The sequence below is a fragment of the Podarcis liolepis genome (genome assembly GCF_965112155.1).
Source record: "Podarcis liolepis genome assembly, chromosome: 4".
In the NCBI taxonomy this organism is placed as follows: Eukaryota; Metazoa; Chordata; class Lepidosauria; order Squamata; family Lacertidae; genus Podarcis; species Podarcis liolepis.
The window spans coordinates 105,584,727-105,612,057 of NC_139558.1; the positions used below are offsets into that span (position 1 = coordinate 105,584,727).

The 27,331-nt window shown below is 47.7% G+C and overlaps 3 protein-coding genes across 6 annotated transcripts in view; 2 read left to right on the forward strand and 1 right to left on the reverse strand.

Moving 5' to 3' along the window:
- Positions 1–27,331, reverse strand: part of LOC310705084 (uncharacterized protein) — a 242,403-nt gene that overhangs the window by 78,670 nt on the left and 136,402 nt on the right. Inside the window, exons 1-5 of one of the 4 annotated variants that reach the window (XM_083499459.1) lie at positions 14,848–15,334; positions 14,573–14,654; positions 13,638–13,720; positions 13,123–13,249; positions 3,924–8,617 (exon numbers count right to left, since the gene is read on the reverse strand). In XM_083499459.1, the coding sequence (XP_083355585.1) occupies positions 7,206–8,617; positions 13,123–13,249; positions 13,638–13,720; positions 14,573–14,654; positions 14,848–14,997 (1,854 nt within the window). In that variant the 5' untranslated portion in view covers positions 14,998–15,334 and the 3' untranslated portion in view covers positions 3,924–7,205. Of the gene's footprint in view, positions 1–3,923; positions 8,618–13,122; positions 13,250–13,637; positions 13,721–14,572; positions 14,655–14,847; positions 15,335–18,188; positions 22,160–27,331 lie in introns of those variants that run through there. The other 3 variants (XM_083499465.1, XM_083499460.1, XM_083499461.1) reach the window with 3 other exon arrangements.
- Positions 1–27,331, forward strand: part of LOC310705024 (uncharacterized protein) — a 275,548-nt gene that overhangs the window by 71,382 nt on the left and 176,835 nt on the right. The gene's annotated exons all lie outside the window — the stretch shown is intronic.
- LOC310705800 (olfactory receptor 52P1-like) lies at positions 738–2,601 on the forward strand (the record flags this gene model as incomplete). Its single annotated transcript, XM_083500621.1, has 2 exons — positions 738–766; positions 1,538–2,601. The coding sequence occupies 2 exons, from the start codon at positions 738–740 to the stop codon at positions 2,574–2,576; spliced, it is 1,068 nt and encodes a 355-aa protein (XP_083356747.1). The 3' UTR covers positions 2,577–2,601.

Genomic DNA, 27,331 nt, shown 5'->3' on the forward strand with positions numbered 1-27,331 from the left:
GTAAGTCTTGTGCATTTGCAAGGTAGATTCCTTGTCAGTGATCCCTGCGTTGTAGAGAGTTGGACTAGATGCCTTTTTGTGTCCCCTCCAAAGTCTATAATCCTATGATTGCATCATCAACAACAGCTCTCCATCCCTGGCGGTCTTTGGGCAGAGGTTGGCGGACCACCTGTCAGGGATTCTGTAGCTGTGTTTCCTGCACTGCAGGGGCCAAATGACCCTCTGGGGTTCTTCTCCTCCTCTTCCTCCTCCTCCTTCTGCAGAGGGTAACCTTCAGTGACCTGGTCAAGGGAAGCCACGGCATCGCAAGGGTCTGAAGGGAACGTGATGGAGCCAAGGCAGTGATGTGACGTGTGGCTGGAAAAGGTGAACAATAATGTCAGCACAGTCCCAAAATGTCAGTGTTTTGGAATAGAACAGGCACAAGACCATGGACATAGCCAGGATTTATTTATTTTTTGGGGGGTGCAAGCTTTATGTTGGGTGGGGGGCAGAACTGTGATACAATTGGTCAGTTAGTTACCGTAAATGTTTTCTATCTATTTACTTGATTTACACACACACACACACACACACACACACACACACACACACCGCTATGCACACACACAAAAGAGCATTGTAAAAGTCACCATTACTGCTATTTTACATCGTGCCATTGGCATGGGTGGCCTTTTGCAAAGTGTTCAAGGACAGGTCCCTGCCCTGAGGCAGAATTCAATCCAGGAAGAACAAGAATGGTTTTGGCCACAGGGGTTGGGCAGTGGTGAGGGAGCCGAGACCACAGAAGACCAGAGAGGGGGGAATTATAGGGTGGGTGTATATTTGTACACACACAAACATATATCGTAGATCATTAAGAGCTGCAGAAAATTGGTGTGGCTGTTCTTCATGGGCCAGAAAGTAATTTTAGGCTTATGTCAGCTCGAGACCCTAGGATCGCCATATTTCAAAAAGTAAAAACCAGGACACCCCGAAAGTTGTTGGACAATTCCACCTTTGATATCCTGGTAATGTCTGGCCGGAGAAACCTATGATGGATATTTATGAATTTCTGCATGGCATGTAGAGAGTGGATTGAGAGAATTTTTCTCCTCTCCCAACATTAGAGCCCATAATGAAGATTAATGTTGGAAGATTCAGGGGGCATAAAAGGAAGTGCTTCTTAGTTAAATGGTGGAACTCCCTGCCTCATGAGGCAGCAATGTCCACCAACCAATGAGCCTTTCAAGGACAAATTCTTGGCGGAGGAGAGGGCTCTGCTCTGGCTCCACAAGGAGAGGCAGCCATGCTTCTGAAAAGCAGTTGCTGGAAGCCACAGGAGGGGAGAAGAGGACTTTTGTGCTCGGATCCTGCTTGGGGGTTTCCTGTTGGGGCACCTGATCAACCACTGTGAGAACAGGAGGCCGGGCTAGATGGACTCTTGGTTTTAGCAGCAGCCGGGAATAGTCCTTTCTGGGCTCCTGAAAGGGTGCAGGAGGATCCAGGTGAGCCCAGCGCTTCCTCCAGGGGCCACCCTTCTCTCTCCCTCTTCCAGCTGTGTGACTTTCTCCAGGTCTCAGAAGCTTCACCAGGGTGGGTCTCTCTCGCGACTCCTTTCCGCAACGCTGGAGGCCCTCAACAGCACAGCCAGCTTACTGGGCCAATTCTCCTTCATCCTGGTGGGCATCCCTGGTCTGGAAGCCTTCCACACCTGGATCGGGACCCCCCTCTTCCTCATGTACGTCCTGACTGTGCTGGGGAACGTCACCATCCTCTTCATCATCAAGACGGAGCCCAGTCTCCACCAGCCCATGTACCTCTTCCTCTCCATGCTGGCCGCCAACGACCTGGTCATCAGCACCTCCACCTTGCCCAAGATGCTGGCCATCATGTGGTCGGGTGCCAGGGAGATTGGCTTCCATGCCTGCCTGACGCAGATGTACTTCATCCACACCTTCTCCATCGTGGAGTCCGCCATCTTGCTGGCCATGGCCTTTGACCGCTATGTCGCCATCTGCCACCCTCTCCACTATGCGGCCATCCTTAGCAACACAGCAGTGGCCAGGATGGGGCTGGCGGCGGCTGCCCGGGGCGTGATCCTGGTCCTGCCCTGCCCCCTCCTGCTCCTCAAGAGGCTGCCTGGTGGCTTCCGAACAGTCATCCAGCACACCTACTGTGAGCACATGGCGGTGGTCAAGCAGGCCTGCAGTGACACGACTGTCAACCGGGTGTATGGCATCTGTGTGGCCCTCTCAGTGGTGGTGCTGGACCTGGGGCTCATTGCTGCCTCCTACACCATGATCCTCCGGGCCGTCTTTCGGCTCTCATCATGGGACGCTCGCGCCAAGGCCCTGGGCACCTGTGCGGCCCACACCTGCACCATCTTGGTCTCCTATGTGCCCGCCCTCTTCACCTTCCTGACCCACCGGATTGGGCACCACGTGCCTCCCTACATCCACATCCTGCTGGCCTGCCTCTACCTCCTCCTGCCGCCCATGGTGAACCCCCTCGTCTACGGGGTGAAGACCCAGCAGATCCGCCAGAGGGTGCTTGGCCTTTTTGGCCAAGGGAGAAAGGGGCCTGCAAACCACTAGACACCTCCTTGCCCTCCTGGGTGCCAAGCCGGGCCCTGCCAGGCACGGTGCCTCTCCCACAACACTGACATTTGGGCAGAAACCACGAGAGGGGGCCACAAATGTTTGCTTTCATTTTATTTATCTCATGTCTCTTTCCAGTTATTTTTATTAGTAAATAAGGTAAGCCAAAGGTTCTCTCCATATGAACCTCATGGGGCTTGGGGCTGCTTCTGTATCCAGCCGAGACTCAGTGCCTGGAAACTCCTTTGAGCAGCTGTGGATGGTTCAACATTCCTGGACTGGGAGGGCCTGGCCACAGCAGCTCTTGCCTTCGTTTCTTCAAGGCTGGATGACCACAGTGCCCTCCATGTGGGGCATCCCTTGCGCTTGATCCAGAATCTGCAACTGGTGCAGAATGCTGCAGCACAATTTTTCATGATTTCAGTGTATCTTTTTGTAAACTGCCTTGAGGGTTTTGTTTTGTTTACAATCAAGCGGTATATACATTTTATGAAATAAATAAATAAATGATCGCTAAACTTACTGCTTCAAAACATCCCCCAAAATGTCCATTTCCCCATGAGTCTGCTAGGCTGGTTTAGATGCATTCTTTTGCAGCGTCAGCTAAATTATATTTACTGAAAACCAGACTTTCTCAATCCATTCGGATATACGTAGGAAATTGGCTTCTCTCTCCTCAATGTGTAGCTATCACAAACTCAGCAGCGGTAACAAGGTTGAATGCTGCCAAGTGGGCCATGAAGCCTCCTGCCCGATGTCAAGTGGCAGGGAGTTCCAAAGTAAACTTGCTGCCACACCAAAACATCCAGGGCAGGGCTGGCAGGTTGCACATTCAGTGGCCCAGTATACCATTTCCATAAATGCTTAATTGTGATTCAAGAGACACTGAGGTCCTTGCAGAGATTACAGGACAGCTTTCCAGATTAGTTATCTGGGAGTGAGACAGTTGGCAGAGTGGCATTGGGCTCGCTAAGATGCCAGCTACTACAGGAATTGCTTTCTTGAGACTTCTTAGCACTGCAATACCATTTCTTTAAAAAATAAAAAGGTTGATTTTTAAGTCATGGCAGAGTGTGAGCAAATACTCCACATCTGCCAAGCTTTCAGGAGCAGGACTAAGGGTTGAAATGAAGCCCCCCAGATCCCCAAAGGTTGAGGGAAAGGGTCTATCTCCCTTCTTCCTTTTCCTTATCAGTTAATTCCACCTAAGAAATGGGAAGAAAGCAGCTGCTCATGTTAAAATTCATGAGCTGACGATGGTATGATTTGTCAGCAATAAATATGATTTGTTCTTATCTGTAAGTGAAGTCACATTTGAAACAATACAGAAGTAGCCAAAGGGAATTTCCTAGGAAGTCTTTTATTCAGTCTCGCCTGCGATTATATGTGCTGAACACACAGAAACACATTGATAATGTGAAATAACTGGGAGTTACAGACTCCAAATGGGGGCCAAAGACCTCTCAGCCTCTAAGAGTTGCCTCCTATGCCTTATACCATGGGTAGACAAACTAAGGCCCGGGGGTCAGATCCGGCCCAATCGCCTTCTAAATCTGGCCCGCAGACAGTCCAGGAATCAGCATGCTTTTACATGAGTAGAATGAGTCATTTTATTTAAAATGCATCTCTGGGTTATTTCTGGGGCATAGGAATTCATTCACACACACCCCTATCTATCTATCTATCTATCTATCTATCTATCTATCTATCTATCTATCTATCTATCTAGATGGGCCCCCCACAAGGTCTGAGGGACAGTGGACCAGCCCCCTGCTGAAAAAGTTTGCTGACCCCTGTCTAATACCCTCAGGGCACATTCAACATAAAGTCACAAAATAGAAATTAAATAAACAATTAAAAAACAGTAAACCACCCCTCCTCACCACATTCTAAAAGGGCATTAGATGTCAATCAGCCAAAGGCCTGGTTAAAGAGGTGTGTTTGTGAGGAGACCCAGAGCTTATAGGGTTACTAGCTCGGGATGTGAGGTCCTGTTGCGTGGGGGGGGGGGGTATTGGGACTGCACTCAGGCCCCTCCGGTCCAGGCAGGAGACAGTGCCGTGGCACCTGCGGTGGTGGCAGCTGCTGCTGCTCTGAGGAAAGACCAGAGAGCAATGGGTTTGCTAGTGCTGAGCATGGATGCCTCCCAGTTGCCCCACATTGAAGGGTTGGAGAATGCCCAGGCTATTTGGCAGGCACTTGAGAGGGTCCATCACAGAACCACAGCAGGGGCCAAGATCCATGTCACCAGAAGTTTGTTTGAGCTGAGGCTACATCCAGGGGACAGCATCAGGGAGCACATGGCAAAAATGGTGGCTGTGTATAACCGGCTGAGGCAGTTAAACGTGACTTTTCCAGAAGATTTGAAAGTTTACATTCTTCTGAGTTCACTAGACAAGAATTATGACCATTTGTGTCTGAACCTCGAAGCCATGCCCCCAGCAGATTTAACGCTGCAGTTTGTCTCAGGGCACCTGTGCAATGAAGAGGAACATTGGCAGAGAGAGGGGCGAGCTGGCTCAGGCTGTCCTGCTTCCGGGGGGGGGGGGCAGTAAAGACTGAAGACACTGTAAAGGCTTTGGCTACGAGTCGTTGTTATCACTGTGGCTCAAAAGACCACCTGCGTAAACTGCCCCAAGGAACAGGATGCCTCCAAGGTCGTTGCCCCAGGTAACCAGATTAGAGGAATGGGACGGCGTGGGAACGCACGGAGAGGTCCCAGGGGAAACGAAGGAGACACAAGTTTGCACCATTTGGCAGCTTCCATGGCAACGGTGAAGGATGGCAACCAGAGCAATGTACAGCATTGGGTGATCAACAGTGGAGTAAGTTATCATCTGCTGCCATCTGGTGTCCAAATGTAGAACTGCAGAGCTGTTTCCATTGGAAAAACAGTCTCACTTGCCGAATGGTTCCAAGAGACAGCTGACAACTGTTGAATGTCAGAACAGGCTATTTGTTCTGGAAACGCCTCAAGCAGGTAAGGGAAACACTGAGTCAGCACAGGCGCAGCGTGCTAACATTCCCACTCACAATATGCGTCATCATTTGTGGCACAGGAGGATGTCCCACTGCAGTTGGGGATATGTCAAGAAAATTCCAGGGTGCACTGAGGGATGCAAAATGAAGTCATGTGCTAAGTTCCTGGATTGCAGAGCATGTGAGAAGGCAAAGGCAAAAACATGCAGTTATCCTAGGTCTGACAGGATAACCACAAAACCTTTTGAGTTGGTTCATGCAGATATTTTTGCCTTATGCCTGTTGCAAGTCTGAGTGGGGCTAAACATGTTTTGACCCTGACAGATGATTACTCTAGAAATGGTTGGGTGATACCTCTGAAAGAAAAGGGTAAGGCTGCCACCATGCTGAGGGAGTGGGTCACTGCAGTTGAACTCCAATTCTCATTGAGGGTCTGCAGAATCCAATCAGATTGGGTGGGGAGTTCACTGGGTCTGCGTTGCAGAATTACTTTCGCCAGAAAGGGATACGTCACAGGTTGACGGTTCTGCACTCACCACAGGAGAACAGGATGGCAGAAAGGCGGAACCGAACGCTTCAGGAAGCGGTGGAAGCACTGCTTTTTGACTCAGGCTTACCACAACGCTTCTGGGCAGAAGCTTGGAAGACGGCGAATTTCACTCTGAATCGTTCTTACAACTCTGTTGTAAGGGACACACCCTATTTTCTGTTGCATGGTAAGAAACCAAAGGTACATTTCTTCTGTGTGTTTGGGTGCGAGGCTTGGGTCCTTGTGCCAAAGGCCAAACACAGAAAGGGTGGACCCAGGTCCCGGAAAATGATCTTTTGTGGGTATAAGCCAGGGACAAAGGGGTGGAGATTTGCCTATCCAGAAGGCAATCAGTCAAAGGTTCTAGTCAGCAGGTGTGCTGAGTTTTATGAGCAAAGCAGGTGGACACACATCCATGGGAATCCAGATATTCTCTCAGAGAATCTGCCTGACTCTGCTGAGGAGGGAGAGTTAGTAACTGAACCTGCTGAGGATCAGGTCCCTGACCAGGAGCAGGAAAGGGCATCTCCAAAGGCTGTAAAGAGCCTCAGAGTGCACCAACATCTCCCACCAGTCCAGTTAAGTTCAGAAGATGCAGTAAGTCAGAGGGGGAGTCTTCTGATGCCAAGGACACACTAGCTGGCCCCAGTGGGTCAGAGGGGGCTTCTGGTGTGGTTCCAAGGTGTTCTGCACACACCACAAAAGGTAATCTGCCTGAGAGGTTCAAAGTCACCAGTGTATGGGTTGGGTTGGTGCAATGAGAACTAGAGAGTTTTGAGGAAGATCAACAGTTGCCTGAAGCAGAAGCCAGGAAATGGCAAGAGGCAATGGAGAAAGAGATGAACTCAATGAGGTCTCTAGGTGTGTTCTCCACCATGAAGCTGCCCGAAGGCAAGCAGGCAGTGAGCTGTAGTTAGGTTTACAGAATTAAACCCACAGTGACAGGAGAACCACAGTACAAGGCTAGACTAGTAGCCAGAGGTTTCACACAGCGGAAAGGGTTGCATTACACTGGACCCTAAAGCTGTATAATGAAGGGGTTTTCCACCTTGCGTATGAATTCTTTGATGGGAACCAAGAGAGGAGCTCTTCCAGAAGCTTTATCCACACCCAATAAATTAAATGGCTTCTCCCGTATGAATTCTTTGATGGGAAGTGAGATGGTGACTCTTGCGGAAGCTCTTTCCACATTCCCTGCACTCATAGGGTTTCTCCCCTGTGTGAATTCTTTGATGGGAAGTGAGAGAGGAGCTGCTCCTGAAGCTCTTTCCACATTCCACACACTGATAGGGTTTCTCCCCTGTATGAATTAGTTGATGAGAAGAGAGAATCTTTTTGTCACGGAAGCTCTTTCCACATTCCACACACTGATAGGGTTTCTCCCCTGTATGAATTCTTTGATGGGAAGTAAGATCAGAGCTCCTACTGAAGCTCTTTCCACATTCCATGCACCGATAGGGTCTCTCACCCGTATGAAGTCTTTGATGGGAAGTGAGATTGGAGCTCCTACTGAAGCTCTTTCCACATTCCAGGCAGTGATAGGGTTTTTCCCCTGTATGAATTACTTGATGGGAAGTGAGATGGCCTCTCTTCCTGAAGGTCTTTCCACATTCCATGCACTGATAGGGTTTCTCCTCTATATGAATTAGTTGATGGGAATTGAGAAGGGAGCTCGTACTGAAGCTTTTCCCACATTCCACACACTGATAGGGTTTCTCCCCTGTATGAATTATTTTATGGGAAGTGAGATGGCCACTCTGATTAAAACTCTTTCCACATTCCAAGCACTGATAAGGTTTTTCCACTGTATGAATTAGTTGATGGGAATTGAGAAGGGAGCTCCTACTGAAGCTCTTTCCACATTCCAAGCATTGATAGGGTTTCTCTCCTGTATGAATTAGTTGATGGGACGTGAGGTGGCCTCTCTTCCTGAAGGATTTTCCACATTCCAAGCACTGATAGGGTTTCTCTCCTGTATGAATTAGTTGATGTGAATTGAGAAGGGAGCTCGTACTGAAACTCTTTCCACATTCCCTACACTGATACGGTTTCTCCCCTGTATGTGTTCTTTGATGAGAAGTGAGATGGCCACTCTGACTGAAGCTCCTTCCACATTCCACACACTGATAGGGTTTCTCTCCTGTATGAATTAGTTGATGGGAAGTGAGATTGGAGGTTGTACTGAAGCTCTTTCCACATTCCAAACACTGATAGGGTTTCTCCCCTGTATGAATTAGTTGATGGGAAGTGAGATGGCCCCTCTGACTGAAGCTCTTTCCACATTCCCTGCAGTGATAGGGTTTCTCCCCTGTATGAATTCTCTGATGGCAAGTGAGATCAGAGCTCTTCCTGAAGCTCTCTCCGCATTCCACACACTGATAGACTTTCTTTCCATTGAGAATTCTTTGATGGGAAGTGGAATGGGAGCTCTGACTGCAGCTCTCTCCACACACCAAATGTTTACGTGGCTTCTCCTCTCTGGGGATTTTGCTGTGGTCACACTTTTTCTTGATTTCCAATTCTTCAGCATCTGCAATGGAGACAAAAAGGGATTAGAGCCTCAGGAACAAATGGAGCCCTCAATTATGGAAGAATGCTAATTAAATGGGTTTTTTAATTGGGCCTCAAGGGTGGGATGTGCCTGGGAGGAGAGGAGAAGGGGAGCCCCAATTATAGTGGTTCTGGGTAGGGGGAGGTAAGGCGTGGGAGGAGGAACAGGCCGGGTAAGGGGCACATGGCCCAGACAGGTAGTGACTCTGCCGTGTGCCACCCCCTCCTCCAACCCAGGGAATTGGGGTTGTTGTATCAGCCAGCCCTTGGGTCTGCACTGCTGCTGTTGAACACCAGGTCGGCCCAGATTATAATCACCCACATCCACAATTTGATTATGGTTGAGGAGGCTGATCTGGCCTGTATCACTGAGACCTGGGTGGGTGAACATGGTGGAGTTGGTCTCACCTAGTTGTGCCCACCTGAGTACTCAGTACAGCATCAGGCCAGACTCAGGGGTCAGGGAGGGGGGAGTTTCTGTGATCTATAGAGATTCTCTATCTCCAGGCTCCTGTCCATTGGGGGGGGGGAGCTAGAGTGTGTGTTCCTGGCGTTGTGTAATCGGGACAGATTAGGGATTCTGCTGGTTTACCGCCCGACTCGCTGCCCAACAGTCTCCCTGCCTGAGCTGACAGAACTGGTCTCAGAGGCGGTGTTGAGGACTCCCAGACTGCTGGTTCTGGGAGACTTCAACACCCATGCTAAGGCAGCTGCCTCTGGGGTAGATCAGGACTTCATGGCTGACATGACAACTATGGGGCTGTCCCAACATGTCTCTGGCCCAATGCACAAGGCAGGCCACACACTGGACCTTGTTTTCTTGACTGGGCAGGAAGACGGTGATCTGAAAGTGGGGGACATGGACATCAGCCCCTTGTCATGGTCAGATCACTTTCTCTTGAGATTTAGAATATCAGCACCTCCCTCCCTCCATATAGGCGGGGACCTGTTAGGAAGGTCCGCCCTCAGAGGCTGATGGATCCAGTAGAATTCCAAACAGCTCTGGGGTTTTTTCCAGCTGATATGACTGGTGTTCCTGTCGAAGGCCTGGTCAACCTCTGCAGCACCGGAATGGTTTGGGCTATTGACACGATCACCCCTGAGTGCCCTCTCCCACTTGGTGGAGCCTCATTGGCTCCCTGGTATACTCCAGAGCTCAGGGCGAGGAAACAAGCTGGGAGACGTCTTGAATGCAGGTGGAGGAAAGATCCGAAAGAGTGCAACCAAACACTGGTAAGGGCTCATTATCAAGTCTACCTAGTGGCAGTGAAGGTAGCAAAGGCATACTTTGCTGCCTCCATTGCATCCTCAGGTTGCCTGGCAGAGCTTTTCTGGGTTGTACAGGGACTGTTACAGGCTGGCCCTAAGGAGGTGATAAACCAATGGTCGCTCACTTTGACTTGTTTGCACTTTGACTTGTTTGCACTGCTTTGGTCACCCTGTATGATGACCTCTGTCGAGAGAGACATGAGAACATATCCCTGTTAATTCTTCTCGACCTCTCAGCGGCTTTCAATACCATCAACCATGGTATCCTTCTGGAGCGACTCTCCAAATTAGGAGTGGGTGGCACCACTTTGCAGTGGTTCCAGTCCTACTTGGATGGTCACTCCCAGAGGGTGTTGCTTGTGGAATGCTTTTCAGCCCCATGGAACCTTCAATGCGGGGTTCCGCAGGGCTCAGTCCTATTTGACTGTTGGGTGGTGGTATCTGGAGTTTGGAGTACATTGTCAGCAGTATGTGGATGATACTCAGCTGTTTCTCCTTTATATCTGCAGGTGATGCAGTGGAAGTGCTGGACCAGTGTCCTGCCTCGGTAATGGACTGGATGAGAGCCAACAAACTGAAGCTCAATCCAGATAAGACTGAGGCACTGTCAGTGGGTGGTTCCCTAGACCAGATGGCTGGGAGGTTACCTGCTCTGGATGGGGTTACACTGCCCCTGAAGGAGTAGGTTCGTAGCTTTGGGGTCCTCCTGGATCCTTTGCTGTCGCTTGAGGCTCAGGTGGCCTCGGTGGTCTGGAGTGTCTTCTATCACCTTAGGCTGGTGGCCCAGCTACGCCCCTATCTGGACAGGGATAGCCTAACTGCTGTTGTCTATGCTTTGGTAACCTCAAGGTTAGATTACTACAATGCGTTATAAGTAGTGCTGCCTCTGAGGACAGATCAGAAACTTCAGCTAGTGCAGAATTCAGGGGCCAGGTTGCTACCAATTAGTTTCCAGGCCCAATTCAAAGGGCTGGTTTTGAACTATAAAGCCTTAAACGGCTCAGGACCGCAATACCTCAAGGACTGCCTCTTTCCACATGAACCCACCCAGACCCGGAGATCATCTTCTGAGGTCCTCCTGCGTCTGCCTCCTCCTCAAGAGGTCCGGAGGGTGGCAACATGAGAACGGGGCCTTCTCTACAGTGGCTCCCCATCTGTGGAATGCTCTCCCCAGGGAAGTATGCCTGCCGCCTTCATTATACAGTCAAAAATGTTCCTTTTTAACCAGACCTTTGCCTGACTTGATCTATATCCTATAATGGCTCTTTTTGGTGGGCAAGAGATTTAGGACATAATATGTTTGAGGACTGGGAAAGATTGTGGAAGAAAGGGGTTAAGTTCACCGCATGTACTTTGTTAAAGGAAAATATTATGAAGATGATGTATAGATGGTATTTGACTCCTGTAAAATTAGCAAAGGTGTATCATAATTGTGATAATACATGTAAATGTAAAAGGAAGGAACATTCTTTCATATGTGGTGGACCTGCCCCAAGGTGAAAGACTTCTGGGGAAAGATTTATAATGAATTGAAAAAAATGTTGAAATATACATTTATAAAGAAACCAGAGGCCTTTCTTCTTGGAATAACAGGTTTGGAATTGCCCAAGAAATTTTTGTATGCCACAACTGCGGCTTGTATTTTGTTAGCTAAAAAGTGGAAAACTCAAGAATTACCAACAGTAGAAGAATGGCAGATGAAGATGATGGATTTTATGGAGCTAGCCGATCTAACCGGAAGAGTCCGCGACCAGAAGGAGGAGGAACACCACGAAGAATGGAAGAAATTTAATGATTATTTAGCTAAATTTGTTAAGCTAAAATAACTGGAAATAGCTTCCAGATACTTAATGGGCTTAGGATTGTATTTATGTTAACTGATAAAATAATATGTTTAGTACAAGAAGGAGAAGATTTAAAGATGTTAATGTTTAATTTAAAGGGTATCAAAATTGGGATTTGGAAAACCGTTATAAGGATTTGCAATGAAATTCAACTAAGGGGAAACGAGGAAGTCGTTTTAGAAAGTAAATAACCGTTATTTTCAATAAGGTTATAGAATCATAGAGTTGGAAGAGACCACAAGGGCCATCGAGTCCAACCCCCTGCCAAGCAGGAAACACCATCAGAGCACTCCTGACATATGGTTGTCAAGCCTCTGCTTAAAGACCTCCAAAGTAGGAGACTCCACCACACTCCTTGGCAGCAAATTCCACTGTCAAACAGCTCTTACTGTCAGGAAGTTCTTCCTAATGTTTAGGTGGAATCTTCTTTCTTGTAGTTTGGATCCATTGCTCCGTGTCCGCTTCTCTGGAGCAGCAGAAAACAATTTTATGATTTATGTTTGTTATGTTTTGTGTTTTTGTTTGTCGTTGATATTGTAAAAACTAATAAAATTCTTGCAAAAAAATTATAATGGCTTTTTGGGGGGGGGGGTTAATCGGGTTGTTGTTTTTGTTCTGATTTTATGCATTTGATAATTTATATGAACTGCCCTGAGGCCTTCGAGTATAGGGCGGTATAGAAATGAAATAAATAAATAAATTTGTAGTAGAGGGAGAACTGAAGAGACCTGGGTGTATGTTCATTACCTTTGTGGTTTGTCATTAACCAACATATTTATTATTAGATTCTGATGGATAGTTGAATGTTGCTGTGCTTGATAGAAGTTGTTCTTTTAAAAGTTATTGTACTTTTCATATTGGATCAGATTGTTATTATTAATATGTGTTGGAAGCTGCCCAGAGTGGCTGGGGCAACCCAGTCAGATGGGCAGGGGATAAATATAAATTATTAGTATTACTATCACTGCTACTACTACCCGAGATTCAATAAGCCTGGCTCTTCTCTGGGACGGATTTTGTTTGGCCCAGTCATGGCATCCCCTCCATCGCCAATGTCAGTCGTCTCTCTGGTCAACCCAAGAAAATAAAAACAGAAAACCTGACAGAAGCTACTTATCTTTCCTAACAACCCTGAAGCTGACATTTAAGATGCCTGGGCAGTTCAGATCAGCTGAATCATGGTATAAAAAGGCAGAACTGGACAAAGACTTTCCACGGGGGGAAAATGCTATTTACGGTTTACTGTGGGGGTGTTAGGTTCCCAGGTTTTGTGGGGGGTGCTGTTGAGCTCTGTGGAAATATATGAGGTTTGTCACACGGAGGTATTTTTTAAATTTCCAGGCAGATAGGACGATGCCACAGGGAGCCTTACCAAGAGAGGCCACGATCCCACAAATTTCCTCCATGACGGCCTTATGCAGAGCTCTCTGGTCAGGATCCAGCAACGCCCACTCCTCGCCTGTGAAACGAACAGTGACATCTTCAAAGCACACTGGACCCTAAAAGAAAAAGGGAAATGTCCTCCTCTGAGACAGTAGAAATATAATCTGCTACACAATGCTCTGTTATTTCCTTCCTGTTAATGCTTGTGTTTTTTTTAAGTGGGTTAACTCTTTTTAAGAGTTTACTCTTTATCAGCAAGAGCATGATGTTCACAGACTTGGCTGAGTTTCAGGCCTAATGAGAAGAGCAGCTCATCCCTGAGCCTCTTCCTCCACAAAAGCAGTTGCTGAGAGTGAAGGCCCCTGGCTCCCCACAGCTTTCTAACTCCCCTCCTCTCTGGGGTTTCTGGCAAGGGATCAAATAATGCACCATTGTGCAGCCTGCCTTTGCTCCTCCATTGCTCCATCTCTCAGCCTCTGTCCCCACAAGGCAGCTTCCCCTGACCTGAGCTGGTTCCACAGCCACTGCTTCCCTTCTGCCCCCATGAAAAGGTGGATCAGGAGGTCTTGCCGGCATCATTCTGTCTCCTGAAAGAGAAAACAGGTAAGCAGGATGCCAGGAGTGCCCATGTCTCTCACAGGTGAAACAGGGCATCTCTAACTACAGTTGGGCCTTGAAGAAGAAGAAGAAGAAGAAGAAGAAGAAGAAGAAGAAGAAGAAGAAGAAGAAGAAGAATTTATTATTTATACCCCGCCAATCTGGCTGAGTCTCCCCAACTACTCTGGGCGGCTCCCAATCAAGTGTTAAAAACAGTGCAGCGTTAAATATTAAAAACTGCCCTGAACAGGGCTGCCTTCAGATGCCTTTTAAAGAGAAGATAGCTGCTTATTTCCTTCACATCTGAAGGGAGGGTGTTCCACAGGGTGGCCACCACTACTGAGAAGGCCCTCTGTCTGGTTCCCTGTAACCTTACTTCTCGCAATGAGGGAACTGCCAGAAGGCCCTCGGCGCTGGACCTCAGCGTCCGGGCAGAACGATGGGGGTGGAGATGCTCCTTCAGGTATACAGGACTGAGGCCATTTAGGGCTTTAAAGGTCAGCACCAACACTTTGAATTGTGCTCAGAAACGTACTGGGAGCCAATGCAGATCTCTCAGAACCGGTGTCATGTGGTCCCGGCGGCCACTCCCAGTCACCAATCTAGCTGATGCATTCTGGATAAATTGCAGTTTCCGGGTCACCTTCAAAGGTAGCCACACCTGCTAAGAACATTTGGACGTTTGTGCCCATTTCATATGTTAGTTGTGCAGAAATACTTCTCTCCTCCTCTGCACCCTTGTTCCCAACTGTTCTCCCCAAAACAAGATGAAAAGAACTCTCAGATGAGCTGGAAAACCAACAGAACAAGACCAAATGGAGTAAAACCACCTTCCTCCTTACCCAGTGGCCTCTCTCTGGTGTCCAACGGAGGCCTCTCTGCCTCACAGGAATCCAGGTCCATTTCTGCAAAACGATCCGTTTTCTGAAAGAGCAACAAGGATTCAAAACAGAGAATGAATGGCGAGAAACGTTAGAAAGAGAATGACAAAGACAGACGCTTTAAGGGTGTTAGATCTCATTCCCAGAGAAAGAATGGGCCAACATTAGAGCATTATAGGATGTTCTCCCTCCTGTTTGGAGCCCCTTGGGAGTATCCAGAGGAAAGTCTCTCTCACCTGCTTTCTCTCCTCTGCCTGACTCAGGAGGAAACCTTCGGCCAGGGCCACCGCCTGGGAACTGGTCTCCGCTCCACAGTCCCTCACCCAGCTCTCCATCTCCGGAGGAAGGACAGCCAGGAACTGCTCCAAGATCACCAGGTCCAGCATCTCAGCTTTCGTGTGCCTTTCTGGCTTCAGCCACTGAAGGTCAAGGTGGTAGAGTCAGCTGCAAACCTCACGGGGTCCTTTGGCCTCCTGGCAGCAGAGCTGCCTCAACTGCTGGTTCTGCACCTCTGAGCGGAGGGTGTCCTCCTCACCCAGGATCTTCTGCTCAGAGTTTTCCCAGAATCCCCCACTCCTTCCAGTTTGGATGGCATAGCCTCTTCCTGCTCCAGGGCCAGCTGAGTCTCGCTCATCCATCTGTGGTCTCAGGAAGCCTCTGAGAGATCGGAATGAATCCTTTGGTCTTCTGCCAAGTTCTGTCTGTCTTAAGGAGAGGCGCTACAAATCCTACAAAGCAAATACATTGTTCTGTTACAGAATCTGTAGGTCAGAAGAAACAACAGAATCCGTAAGGAAGCATGGATGAGTCTTGCTGGGAACCAGGGCTGGATGGCACCACAGCCCAAACCATGAGATATCTTCTTTAAAAAGAGGAGAAGGAGGAGAAAGCAGCCTCTAGCTCTCCTATAAGGAATATTGCAATGCAGAATGTGGAGGCAACGGAAGGGATTTGTGGGTGATTAATCAGCCTGGTGGCGCTGTGGGTAAAAGCTCAGCGCCTAGGACTTGCCAATCGTCAGGTCGGCGGTTCAAATCCCCGCGGCGGGGTGCGCTCCCATTGCTCGGTCCCAGCGCCTGCCAACCTAGCAGTTCGAAAGCACAACAAAGTGCAAGTAGATAAATAGGGACCGCTTACTAGCGGGAAGGTAAACGGCATTTCCGTGTGCTGTGCTGGCTCGCCAGATGCAGCTTGTCACGCTGGCCACGTGACCCGGAAGTGTCTGCGGACAGCGCTGGCCCCCGGCCTCTTAAGCGAGATGGGCGCGCAATCCCAGAGTCGGACACGACTGGCCTGTACGGGCAGGGGTACCTTTCCCTTTACCTTTAATCAGCCTTGTTGCTCCTGCCTTCCAATCAATGCAAGAAGTCAGAACTGACTGACAAGGGAGTCATTTGTATCTTGTGAAAAATGGATGCCTGGCTCTAGTGGGGGTCCTCACTTGGGGGTCCTCAGGAGTTGCTCCCCCCACCCCCACTTCTGGGCACATTTTCCCCCTCCTTTTCTTGCACTTGGACTCCCTGCCGCTCTCCAGACAGACTCCTGGGGTGGATTCCCTTTTTCTTTGCTCTGAGGGCCAGGAATGTATCTGGACAAGGGCCAAGTGGGTGGGGCCAAAGACATCTCCCTTGAAGCTTCGGGTGGAGGGCAGGAAATTTATTATTCTCTTACATAGCTTAACACACGCACAGCCATTGTTGCCCAGGTCCCTGGAGGCTCAGGGAGTAGCAGCGCCCATTTCCAGCAACAATCCCTTTGGGACAGAGAGGATGTGGTCCTGGGATGCCCTGCTCTGGGTGCGAGGGGACTGCTGCAGTGGCCTCCGTGGGGAGCTGCCCTGGGAGACACTGGGAAACTGGTCCCCAATGCAGCAGCCAGACTCTGGGATGGGATCCCTCTCCTTACTCCTCTCCTTTCTCTCCCACCTTTCATTCCTCCCTCCCTGTGGGGTTTTCTTTAGGGGGGGGGGCTAGTCCACCTCCTCGTCCAGCTTTGGGAAACCATTTGCAGATGTTTCCTCTGTTGTGCAATGAGGCTGAGCGACGTCACACTGACTTAAAGTCCCAGGGACTCCTTTGTGTAAAGAAGGGAGATTTCGGGGGAGTCGTTTTTTCTAAAGGGGGGGCGGAAGGCCAGATGAATTTGGGATCCTCTGATCTTCAGGAAGGAGAGCGTTGTAAACCTGGCCCCTCCCTGATCAGGCCCCCCAGGCCCCCTCCCTGCTGCAGCCCTGGGACCCCCACCAGATCCCAGAGAGAGAGAGGAGACTCACCAGATCCCAGGAGGGGGCAGCGAGGCAGGAAAGGGCTGGGGAGGGAGGGGGGGTTGGCTCTGGAGGACCTGCCCCCCCGTCCGCTTCCTGTCCTCTCTAGGAAGGCAGCTCAGTTCCCTTTAACCCTTGCAGTGCCGAGTCCCCCAGCTCAGCCCTTCCTCCCTTTGCACAACCTACCGACACGCTGCGCCCCGAAGAGATCCCGGCTCGCGAAGGGTCTCTCTAATCGGCTTCCATCGCTGAAGTGCAGAAAGTGGGGAGGCGGGAGTGGAGGTCCGGAGACGGGGAGCACCTGGGGCGGAGGGGGGAGCCTGTGCAACTGCCTCCCCCCTCCCTCCCCCCTCCATTTTACCTCCCGGCTGGACCAGAGCAGCTTCTCTTCGGGGGACCACGCCCCCCATAGATTGACACATTCATGGATCCGTTTGAAAGCCGATTTTGCGGGGAGGGGGCGCCTATCCCCCTGGGGGGACTTCCTCGCCGCCCCCCCACCCCAGATACGGCCCTGATCCCTGGGTCATCCAGTCCAACCCCCAGCAATGCAGGAATCTCAGCTAAAGCATCCCTGGCAGATGGCCGTCCGATCTCTGCTGAGAAACCTCCAAGGAAGGAGAGTCCACCGCCTCCCAAGGGAGACCTTTCCCCTGCCCAACTGCTCTTAGATGTCCCTCAAGGCAGCGGGTCCTGAGTTCTAGCCCTGCTGAAACCATTGCCAAGGAGGAACCATGCGAAGTTCAAAATAAATAAATCCCATTCTCGTCATAAATGTAATACTTTCCTATGCATGCTTTTTATGCCAATGTACAGAAGTATATTATTCCCCCTTCCAGAAATGCTTAATTGTGAATTCAAGGGACACTGAAGTCTTTGCAGAGAGAGATGACAAGACAGCTTTCCAGATTAGTTAGCTGGGAGTGAGACAGTTGGCAGAGTGGCATTGGGCTCTCTAAGATGCCAGCTACTACAGGAATTGCTTTCCTGAGACTTTTTAGCACTGCAATACCATTTCTTTAAAAAATAAAAAGGTTGATTTTTAAGTCATGGCAGAGTGTGAGCAAATACTCCACATCTGCCAAGCTCGGAGGAGCAGGACTAAGGGTTAAAATGAGGGAAAGGGTCTATCTCCCTTCTTCCTTATCAGTTATTTCCACCTAAGAAATAGAAATAAAGCAGTTGCTCATGTAAAGTGCAGGGTTTGTTGGGGTAGATTAAGGAGCCGACGCTGACATGATTTTTCAGCAATAAATATGATCTGTTCTTATGTGTAAGTGAAGTCACATTTGAAACAATACAGAAGCAGTCAAAGGGAATTTCCTGGGAAGTGTTTTATTCAGTCTCACCTGCAATCATGTGTGCCGAATACAAAGAAACCCATAGATAATGTGAAATTACGGGGAGTTACAGTCTCCAAATAACACAAAACACATGCAAGATTTGTAGAATAGCACACACGATTTCCACACCTTTTTTTAAAAAAACAACAACAATTGCTTTTATTTATTTTCATGGTACAAAATATAATTTCAAAGAAAGCAATGGTTACAACAGTAAACAACAAATACCTTGTCCTGATGAAATTGCAGAGCTTCATCATCCCATGCGTTACACGTTTCATTTGATTACTCTAAAAGATCACGCCACATTTTCCCATGAGTGCTGGGTGGATTCCAGCAACAGTCTTAAAGATTTATGTATTCAATAAATATTGGCCACTTGTTGTAAAAGGAATGTGGATTGTGCTCCCCCACCTTTTGATTTCCCCAAGGAAACAAAATTTAAGATACTGAAATTGTGGTGCCCAGAATTGAACACAGTATTCAAGGTGGGGTCTGACCAAGGCAGAAGAAAGTGGTACTATTCCTGCCCTTGATCTGATTCTGCCTTCTGCCACATTGGCCTCCGCTCCCCGTTTTGTGTCCTCCACAAATGTGATGAGCATCCCGTTCTGTTCCTTCATCCAACTCATTCATAAAGACGTTGAACAACAACAGGCCCGGGACAGAACCCTGCAGCACCCCTCTTGTCACTTTTCCCCAGGATGATGAAGAACCATGAAAGAGTCCTCTTTCGGTTTGGTCAGTCAAATCCACCTACCAGTTACCTCATTCTGACCACATTTCACCAGCTTCCTCACATAAATATTGTGGGGACTTGGTCAAAAGCCTTATTGAAATCAAGACGCACTATTTCCACAGCTCTCCCATGATCAACAAAGTTTGTAACTCCATCCAAAAAACGGGGGGGGGGGGGAGAGATTTCTCTGGCTTGACTTGTTTTTGAGAAAGTCATGCTTTCATCCTGTATGTTTATATTGTGAAATCTTCAGATGAACGGCACATAAATTTTAAAAATGGCAATAAATGCGGATATTGACAAGCTGGAACATGTGCAAATGAGAACGACCAATATGGTCTTATTTTATTTATGCATTTATGTGCAGTATTTTTCACTCCATAAGACGCACCTAGTTTTTAGAGGAGGAAAATAAGGGGGGGGGGATTTTGCACAGAGTGTGTAAGCGGCTCTCGCTTTGCTTGCTTTAAGCAAGCAAAGCGAGAGCCACTTACACGGCTTCTGTCCCGCTTTGCGCAGCTCTCACTTTGTGTGCCAATCCCTCCTGCCTCGCTGCAAAGCGAGGTGATACTGGAGCAAGGAGGAGGAGACACCGGGACAGGTGCTTTGCTTGCTTCACAGCGAGCGACGGACGGGAGCCATGGCTCCGGCTGCGGAGGCATCCCTCCGCTGTCCAGTGCATTCACTCATAAAACGCACAGACATTTCCCCTTACTTTTTGGAGGAAAAAAGTGTGTCTTATGCAGCAAAAAATACAGCAATTTCTATACCGCCCTATACCAGGGGTGCCAACTTGAATAAAATATATGATGTGCTGCATGCGCCATTTGAATGGCAATGCCTATCAAGTGTGGGGGGGTGGCCTCTCAAATATTTTAGGGGGGAACAAAGACCTTTCCACCTCTAAGAGTTACCTCCTGTGCCCTATACCAGGCGTAGGCAATCTTGGCTCTCCAGATGTTTTTGGCCTACAACTTCCATGATCCCTAGCTAACAGGACCAGTTGTCAGGGATGATGGGAATTGTAGTCCCAAAACATCTGGAGGGCCGAGTTTGCCTATGGCAGCCCTATACCCTCAGGACGGTTTCAACATAAAACCACAATATAAAAAACTAAAATAATTAAAAAACTGTAAACCATCCTGACTCCTCACCACATTTTAAAAAGGCATTAGATGCCAATCAGGCAAAAGCCTGGTTAAGCATGAAGGAATGGGTTTTTGTGCAGCCAGTTTAAAACTGACTCACCCCCCTTTTCTTCTTTCTCCAAGAGAGCACTCTAAAATGCATAAAACATGAGCTGTTGAGCAAATGCATAACAAGGACACAGCTGTATAAACAAACTCTCTCCTTTATCAGTCACGGCAAGGGATGACCTTGACTGTACCAGTAGAACAGGGATGACACTCTAGGTCTTATCTTATGTCCCGACCACAAAGACGCACAGACCTAGTCTGGAAACAGCACCAGAGAGTGTTCTTGGAGATGGTGACCTCTTGCTCCAAGATAGGAGTAGGAACAGGAAGATCCTTTTATGGTCAGACGTATAGGAAGGAATACCCTTTTATGGTTAAGAATACCAGAGTAGGAACATATGTGATGTCAACCTGCGTACATAGGCTGACATGGTTGGATTCCTGGGGAAGGAGGGAGAGGGTGCCTGGAGGATATATATACTGCATGAAATTTCTCATTTCTTTGGACTTGCTGTGGACTGACCCCACAAGTGCCTTCTGCTATCCGGAGAGCAGAATAAACACATTCTCTGAACCAACCCTCGGTGTCATTTGACTTCCTCCCATCTGGGTACAAGCAGGTATGTTTTTCCCTGCAGCCTAAAGCTGTGCAATGAAGGGTTTTCCACCCTTCGTATGATTTATTTAATGGGAACCGAGAGAGGAGCTATAGCTGAAGCTCTTTCTACATTCCAAGCAATTATATGGCTTATTCAGTATGAATTCTATGATGGGAAACGAGACTGTGGCTGTGACTGAAACTCATTCCACTCACTGATAGGGTTTTACAACTCTGACTCTTTCCACATTCCACCAACTGATGTGGTTTCTCCCCTGTATGAATTCTGCGATGCTTAGTGAGATTTGAACTATTAGTGAAGCTCTTTCCACATTCCACCAACTGATGTGGTTTCTCCCCTGTATGAATTCTGCGATGCTTAGTGAGATTTGAACTATTAGTGAAGCTCTTTCCACATTCCACACATTGATAGGGTTTCTACCCTCTATGAATTCTGTAATGGGAAGTGAGAGAGAAACTGGCACTGAAGCTCTTTCCACATGCCACACACTTATATGGTTTCTGCCCTGTATGAATTCGTTGATGGCAACTGAGAGCGGAGCTACGGCTGAAGCTCTTTCCACATTCCCCACACTGATAGGGTTTCTCCCCTGTATGAATTCTTTGATGGGAAGTGAGATAGGAGCTTGTACTGAAGCTCTTTCCACATTCCACGCACTGATAGGGTTTCTCCCCTGTATGAATTCTTTGATGGGAAGTGAGAGAGAAACTGGCACTGAAGCTCTTTCCACATGCCACACACTTATAGGGTTTCTCCCCTGTATGAATTCTCTGATGCTTAGTGAGATCAGAGCTCGTACTGAAGCTCTTTCCACATTCCACACACTTATAGGGTTTCTCCCCTGTATGAATTCTTTGATGGGAAGTAAGAGAGAAGTTGTGACTGAAGCTCTTTCCACATTCCAAGCAATTGTATGGTTTCTCCCCTGTATGAATTATCTGATGGGAAGTGAGATTGGAGCTCCTTTTAAAGCTCTTTCCACATTCCAAGCACTGATAGGGTTTTTCTCCTTTATGTATTCTTTGATGGGAACTGAGATCGGTGCTCCGACAGAATCTCTTTCCACATTCCAAGCACTGATAGGGTTTCTCCCCTGTATGAATTCTTTGATGGTCAGTGAGATGGGAGCTCCTTCTGAAGCTCTTTCCACATTCCACACACTGATACGGTTTCTCCCCTGTATGAATTCTTTGATGGGAAGTGAGATGGGATCTATGACTGAAGCTCTTTCCACATTCCATGCACTGATAGGATTTCTTCCCAGTGGGATTTATTTGATGGGAAGTGGAATGGAAACTTTTTCCACCTTCAAGATATTTATAAGGCTTCTCCATTGTGGGGATTTTGTCCTGGTCACCCTTGTTCTTGATTTCCAGTTCATCATTATCTGCAATGAAGAGAGAAATGGATTAGTGCCTATGGGAGAAAGAGAGTCCACAATTCATGAAGAATACTTGTTAAGACTGGTAATAGAGGAATGACAATTTGGTTAGATGGATGGTTTTAGTACAGGGTTGGATGCATATATTAACAGGGATCAACTGACATTGTTTATATCATTAATTTTTTTATTGGATTTTCAATTAAATTTTTACATAGACAATCAAATATAAATAGTAAGATATATAGCATTCTCTCAAACCCATGGACTCCCCCCCCCCGGTTCCATATTTATCCTTTCCTCTGCATATTTTAGGGTTTGAGATTTAGAGGGATTTCAGAAATGGCAGAGGAAGACACAAAGAGATAAAATGGTAAAAGAACTGCCAAATTGGCTAGAATTACAAGAAGTTGTTAATTGTACAATTGAAAAAGTCTTCAGAATTCAATCAAGTTTCTCAAAAGCAAAAAATCTGCCAGGAGACTGTTTGACAACATTCAACTCAAGAGGAATTAAAGACAGAATATTACAATTGAAATTCAAAAGAAGATTATGTATTGAGGAACAGAACATTATCATATTGAAAGAAATACCACTGAGACGGCTGAAGAAGAGAACCAATTATAAATTATTTACAAATGCTTTGGGAAACAACAATTCCCTACAGATGGGAATTCCCACAGGGGATTTCATTCTCTTACAAAGAGAAGAATCACAGATGTAGGGACAAATCAGATGCCGAAAAATTCTGGAGAAGGTACAGGAAAGATTTGGGAGACCATAGATCAGAAGGAGAACCAGGCCTTGATGAGAAAGAAAAAGAAGATAAACAAGAATTATAAAACAAAAGACCCTTAATATATGTGTGTATGTAATTGGGAAATGGATTTGGAAATCTTGACCTGGGATGTAAATGGACTAAATAATAAAGTAAAAAGAAATAAAATTGAACATTTGTTATTAAAACAATAAGGAAGACAGACTCAAAAAAGCGGAGACCACCAACCACCTTTTTTAACTTGGTGGGAAACTTTAAATTAGCAGGCATTTGGAGATTTAAACACCCATTAGAAAGAGAATATACTTTTTTCTCGGAGCCAAATCAATCTGCTAGAAGAATACACTTGATGTGGACATCCAGCAAACTAACAAGAAGAACGAAAAAGGTGGAAATACAACCAAGGACATTTCAGATTCAGGAATTTGGACAAGTTGCCAGTTTTAAGCTTAATAAATAAAAAACCAAAATGTTGATTAAATATATGACAGTACAAGCAATGAAGAGTTACAACATATTACGGAAAGGAAAGTTGAGAAAAGGATCAATTTACCCCAACCCCTCGGGGTGATAAAAGTCCATTCCTAGGAACTGGACTCTCACCCTATTGCCATTTTTACGGCAAACTGGAAGTCTCAACTGATATCCTTAGATGAACCTGTGATTTGATAAGCCTGGCTCTTCTCTTGAATTGATTTTGTTTGGCTCCATCATAGAATCCCCTCCATTTCCAATACCAGTCTATTCTTTGGTCAACCAAAGACTGACAGGAGCAAAACAAAAACAGAAAACCTGACAGGAGCTACTACAACTTCCCTAACAACTCATAGGTTTACATTTAAAATTGCCTAGGCAATTCAGACCAGCCTGATGATTGTATAAGAAGCTGCAAATTCAGGAAGAACATTCACGGGGAAAAATAATAATTCGCTGTTCAAGGTTTATTGTGGGAATATTGTAATCCCAGGTGATTTAAGGGGGTGCTGTTCAATTCTATGAAAATGTATGAGGTACGTCACAGAGAGCAATTTTGAATTTAAAAACAGATATTATGATCCCACAAGGAGCCTTACCAAGAGAGGCCATGATCCCACGATTCTCCTCCATGACTTCTTTATGCAGAGCTCTCTGGTCAAGATCCAGCAACTCCCACTCCTCATCCGTGAAATGAATTGCAACATCATCAAAGCACACTGGACCCTGAAAGAAAAAGGGAAATGTCCTCCTCTGACAGAACAGTGTTGTCGCTCCACCCCTCGGCCTCTGTCTCCACAAGACAGCTTCCCCTGACCTGATCTGGTTCCACAGCCACTGCTTCCCTTCTGCTCCCATGAAAAAGTGGATCAGAAGGTCCTGCCAGCATCATTCTGTCTCCTGCAAGAGAAAAAAGGTAAGCAAGATGCCAGGAATGCCTGCTTCTCTCACAGGTGAAGCAGGGCATCTCTAACTGCAGATGGGCCTTTGAGAATGCCTTTCCTGCTGACTGCAGTTGGACGTTTGTGCCCATTTCATATGTTAGTTGTACAAAAATACATCTCTCCTCCTCTGGACCCTTGTTCCCAACAGTCCCCGCCCCACAAAAAAAGATTAAAAAACCCTCAGATTAGTTGGAAATAGAGAATGAATGAGAACAAATGGAGAAAAACCACCTTCCTCCTTACCCAGTGGCCTCTCTCTGGTGTCCAACGGAGGCCTCTCTGCCTCACAGGAATCCAGGTCCATTTCTGCAAAATGATCCCTTTTCTGAAAGAACAACAAGGATTAAAAAACAGATAATGAATGACAAGAAATATTAGAAAGAGAATGACAAAGATAAAAAGTTTAAGGGTGATAGATCTCATTCCATGGATGCCTTCCCAGAAAAAGGATGGGCCATCACTAAAGCATTATGGGATGTTCTCCATCCTGTTTGGAGCCCCTTGGGAGTATCCAGAGGAAAGTCTCTCTCACCTGCTCTCTCTCCTCTGCCTGACTCAGGAGGAAACCTTCGGCCAGGGCCACCGCCTGGGAACTGGTCTCCGCTCCACAATCCCTCACCCAGCTCTCCATCTCTGGGGGAAGGACAGCCAGGAACTGCTCCAAGATCACCAGATCCAGCATCTCAGCTTTCGTGTGCCTTTCTGGCTTCAGCCACTGGTGGCAAAAGTGGTAGAGTCGGCTGCAAACCTCTCGGGGTCCTTTGGCCTCCTGGCAGCAGAACTGCCTCCACTGCTGGCTCTGCACCTCTGAGCGGAGGGTGTCCTCCTCACCCAGGATCTTCTGCACAGAGTTTTCCCAGAACCCCCCACTGCTCCCAGTTTGGATGGCATGGCCTCTTCCTGCTCCAGGGCCGGCTGAGTCTTGCTCATCCATCTGTGCTCTCAGGAAGTCTCTAAGAGATTGGAAGGAACCCTTTGGTCTTCTGCCAAGTTCTGCCTGTGCTAATGAGGTGCTAGGAAATCCTACAAAGCAAATACATTGTTTTGTTATAATGCTGATACACCATAAGGAGAAGAAAAATGGTTCCCTGAGCAAGTTTGTGTGAGACTTGGTAGTATCCAGGGTAAGACTGTACCACAGCCCAGATTCTACCCAGGAAAGTACAATGCCAAATTTGCAGACAACTGGAGGTAGGAGTGGGGGTTTACTGGGGTGGGGTCCCTTTTTCTTGGTAATCTTGGGGTACTCGTGGATCCAACATGTTCCCTGAAGTCTAACGTGGGGGGAGAATAAAGGCCCAAGAAAATACACACACACACTCCCCGTTATCATTTGGTGTAATCTGATTCATCTAAATTTGAATTCCAACAAAAATCATTACATTCTATTTGAACCCGTCTCCCAGGTTCCTCAACAGACAAGCATATTATCCTGTTTTGTTTGCCACCTAAGGGGGGAAATGACTTGCTCCAATTTAACCCAAGCACATCCACAAGGGCTCTTGACTAGACGTTTGGCTGTGGGGTGCTGAACGTTCTCCCCCCCCCCCTTTTCTGTTTTGCTTTAAACTAACTCACAAACTAAGAAGCTATACACAGACCACTTGTAGTGAAACATATGGTGCAGATTTTGCCACAGATTTGTTCTGTCATTTTTGTGATGTACAAACTACTTGAGAAACTCGGCTTATTACTCTTTATCATTTATTATTCCTAGGCTTCTTGTTTACAAAACCCCAGCAGAAAGTTATTCCAGAAAGAGAATAAAAAAGCAACAAACACACCGGGGACCCAACCGGAGCTGCATCTTCATAGCAGGATCAGGCCACAACCAAGAGTCCTGGCTTCCTCCAAAAAGTCTGGAACTGTACTTGGCTAAGGATGCTGAGAGTTGCTGAGAGATCCCCAGGAATGGGAGCTCAGTTGGGGGGACGGGATGGAGAGAGACAGTCTCCCAACCACTCTCAGCACTGGGCACAGGGAGGGGAGCTGCCTCTTTCAACGCCAGCCCAGGCTTGCTTCCTTCCCAGCAGGTCCTCTCCTGCCTTGGATGGTGAGACCTTGGTTGGTGCTTCTGGGTGGGAGACAGCCTTCTCCCGGCACCGGTCTGGAATGCACAGCACACATTCACTCCTCCGGACATTCAAGGAAGCAGCAGAGCTCAGCAGAAGATGAGACTGAGGATGCGTAGCATCTGGGTTTACTGATTTATTTACAGGTTCGAAATAAAGAACAGAGCCATTATGGCGTGTCTCTTCTCCTCCGAGAGAGAACAACAAAAAAACAGAAGACAGAAGTGGTGCGCAGTTCCCTCCCTTCCCAGGCTTCCAAAGAATGGAATGTCAACAAACAGAGCATGTGATCTAGTAATCACACTCACTCTGCAGCACAGGAGAGAATGAAACTCCTGACAAGATCTTCCCTGATTCTCAGCAGGGCTTTCTGTTCAGTCTCCAAAGATCCTCTGGGGGCTGGCATGTCTGAATGGGCGCAAGTGTGCCAGCCAGGATCAGGCCAGAGGGTCCCTCTTGCGTCCAGCCTCCTCTGACCACAGGGCAGGCTGGTGCCTCTCCTGCCTTGCGCCCCTGCAGGACTGGAGCACAAAGAGCCAAGCTCTCCTCCTGGGGGATTCAGGAGCCCCCATCGCCCTCTCCTCCTCCTCCATGAACTGGCCCCATCCTCTTCCAAGCCACCTGGGTTGGTGCCCCCCCCCCCGGCTCCTGTGGGAGGGAGTTCCACAGTTCAACTCGGCACCTCCATCTTCCAAAAGGATTTCTTGCTTTCTTGCGTTGGTCGGGATTGTTGTTGCTTTCCATTTATTTTATCTATTGTCCAAACCTTTGTGTCTGGCTGCAGCCTGTGCTAACAGACGTGGCTGATTCCTAAATCTGAAGGGGGTTTATTTGCGTGCCCCTTTTCCCCTGACCCACAGACACCTCCTCGAAGGGGCAAGCAGCACATTTCTACAAATGCAGAACATAC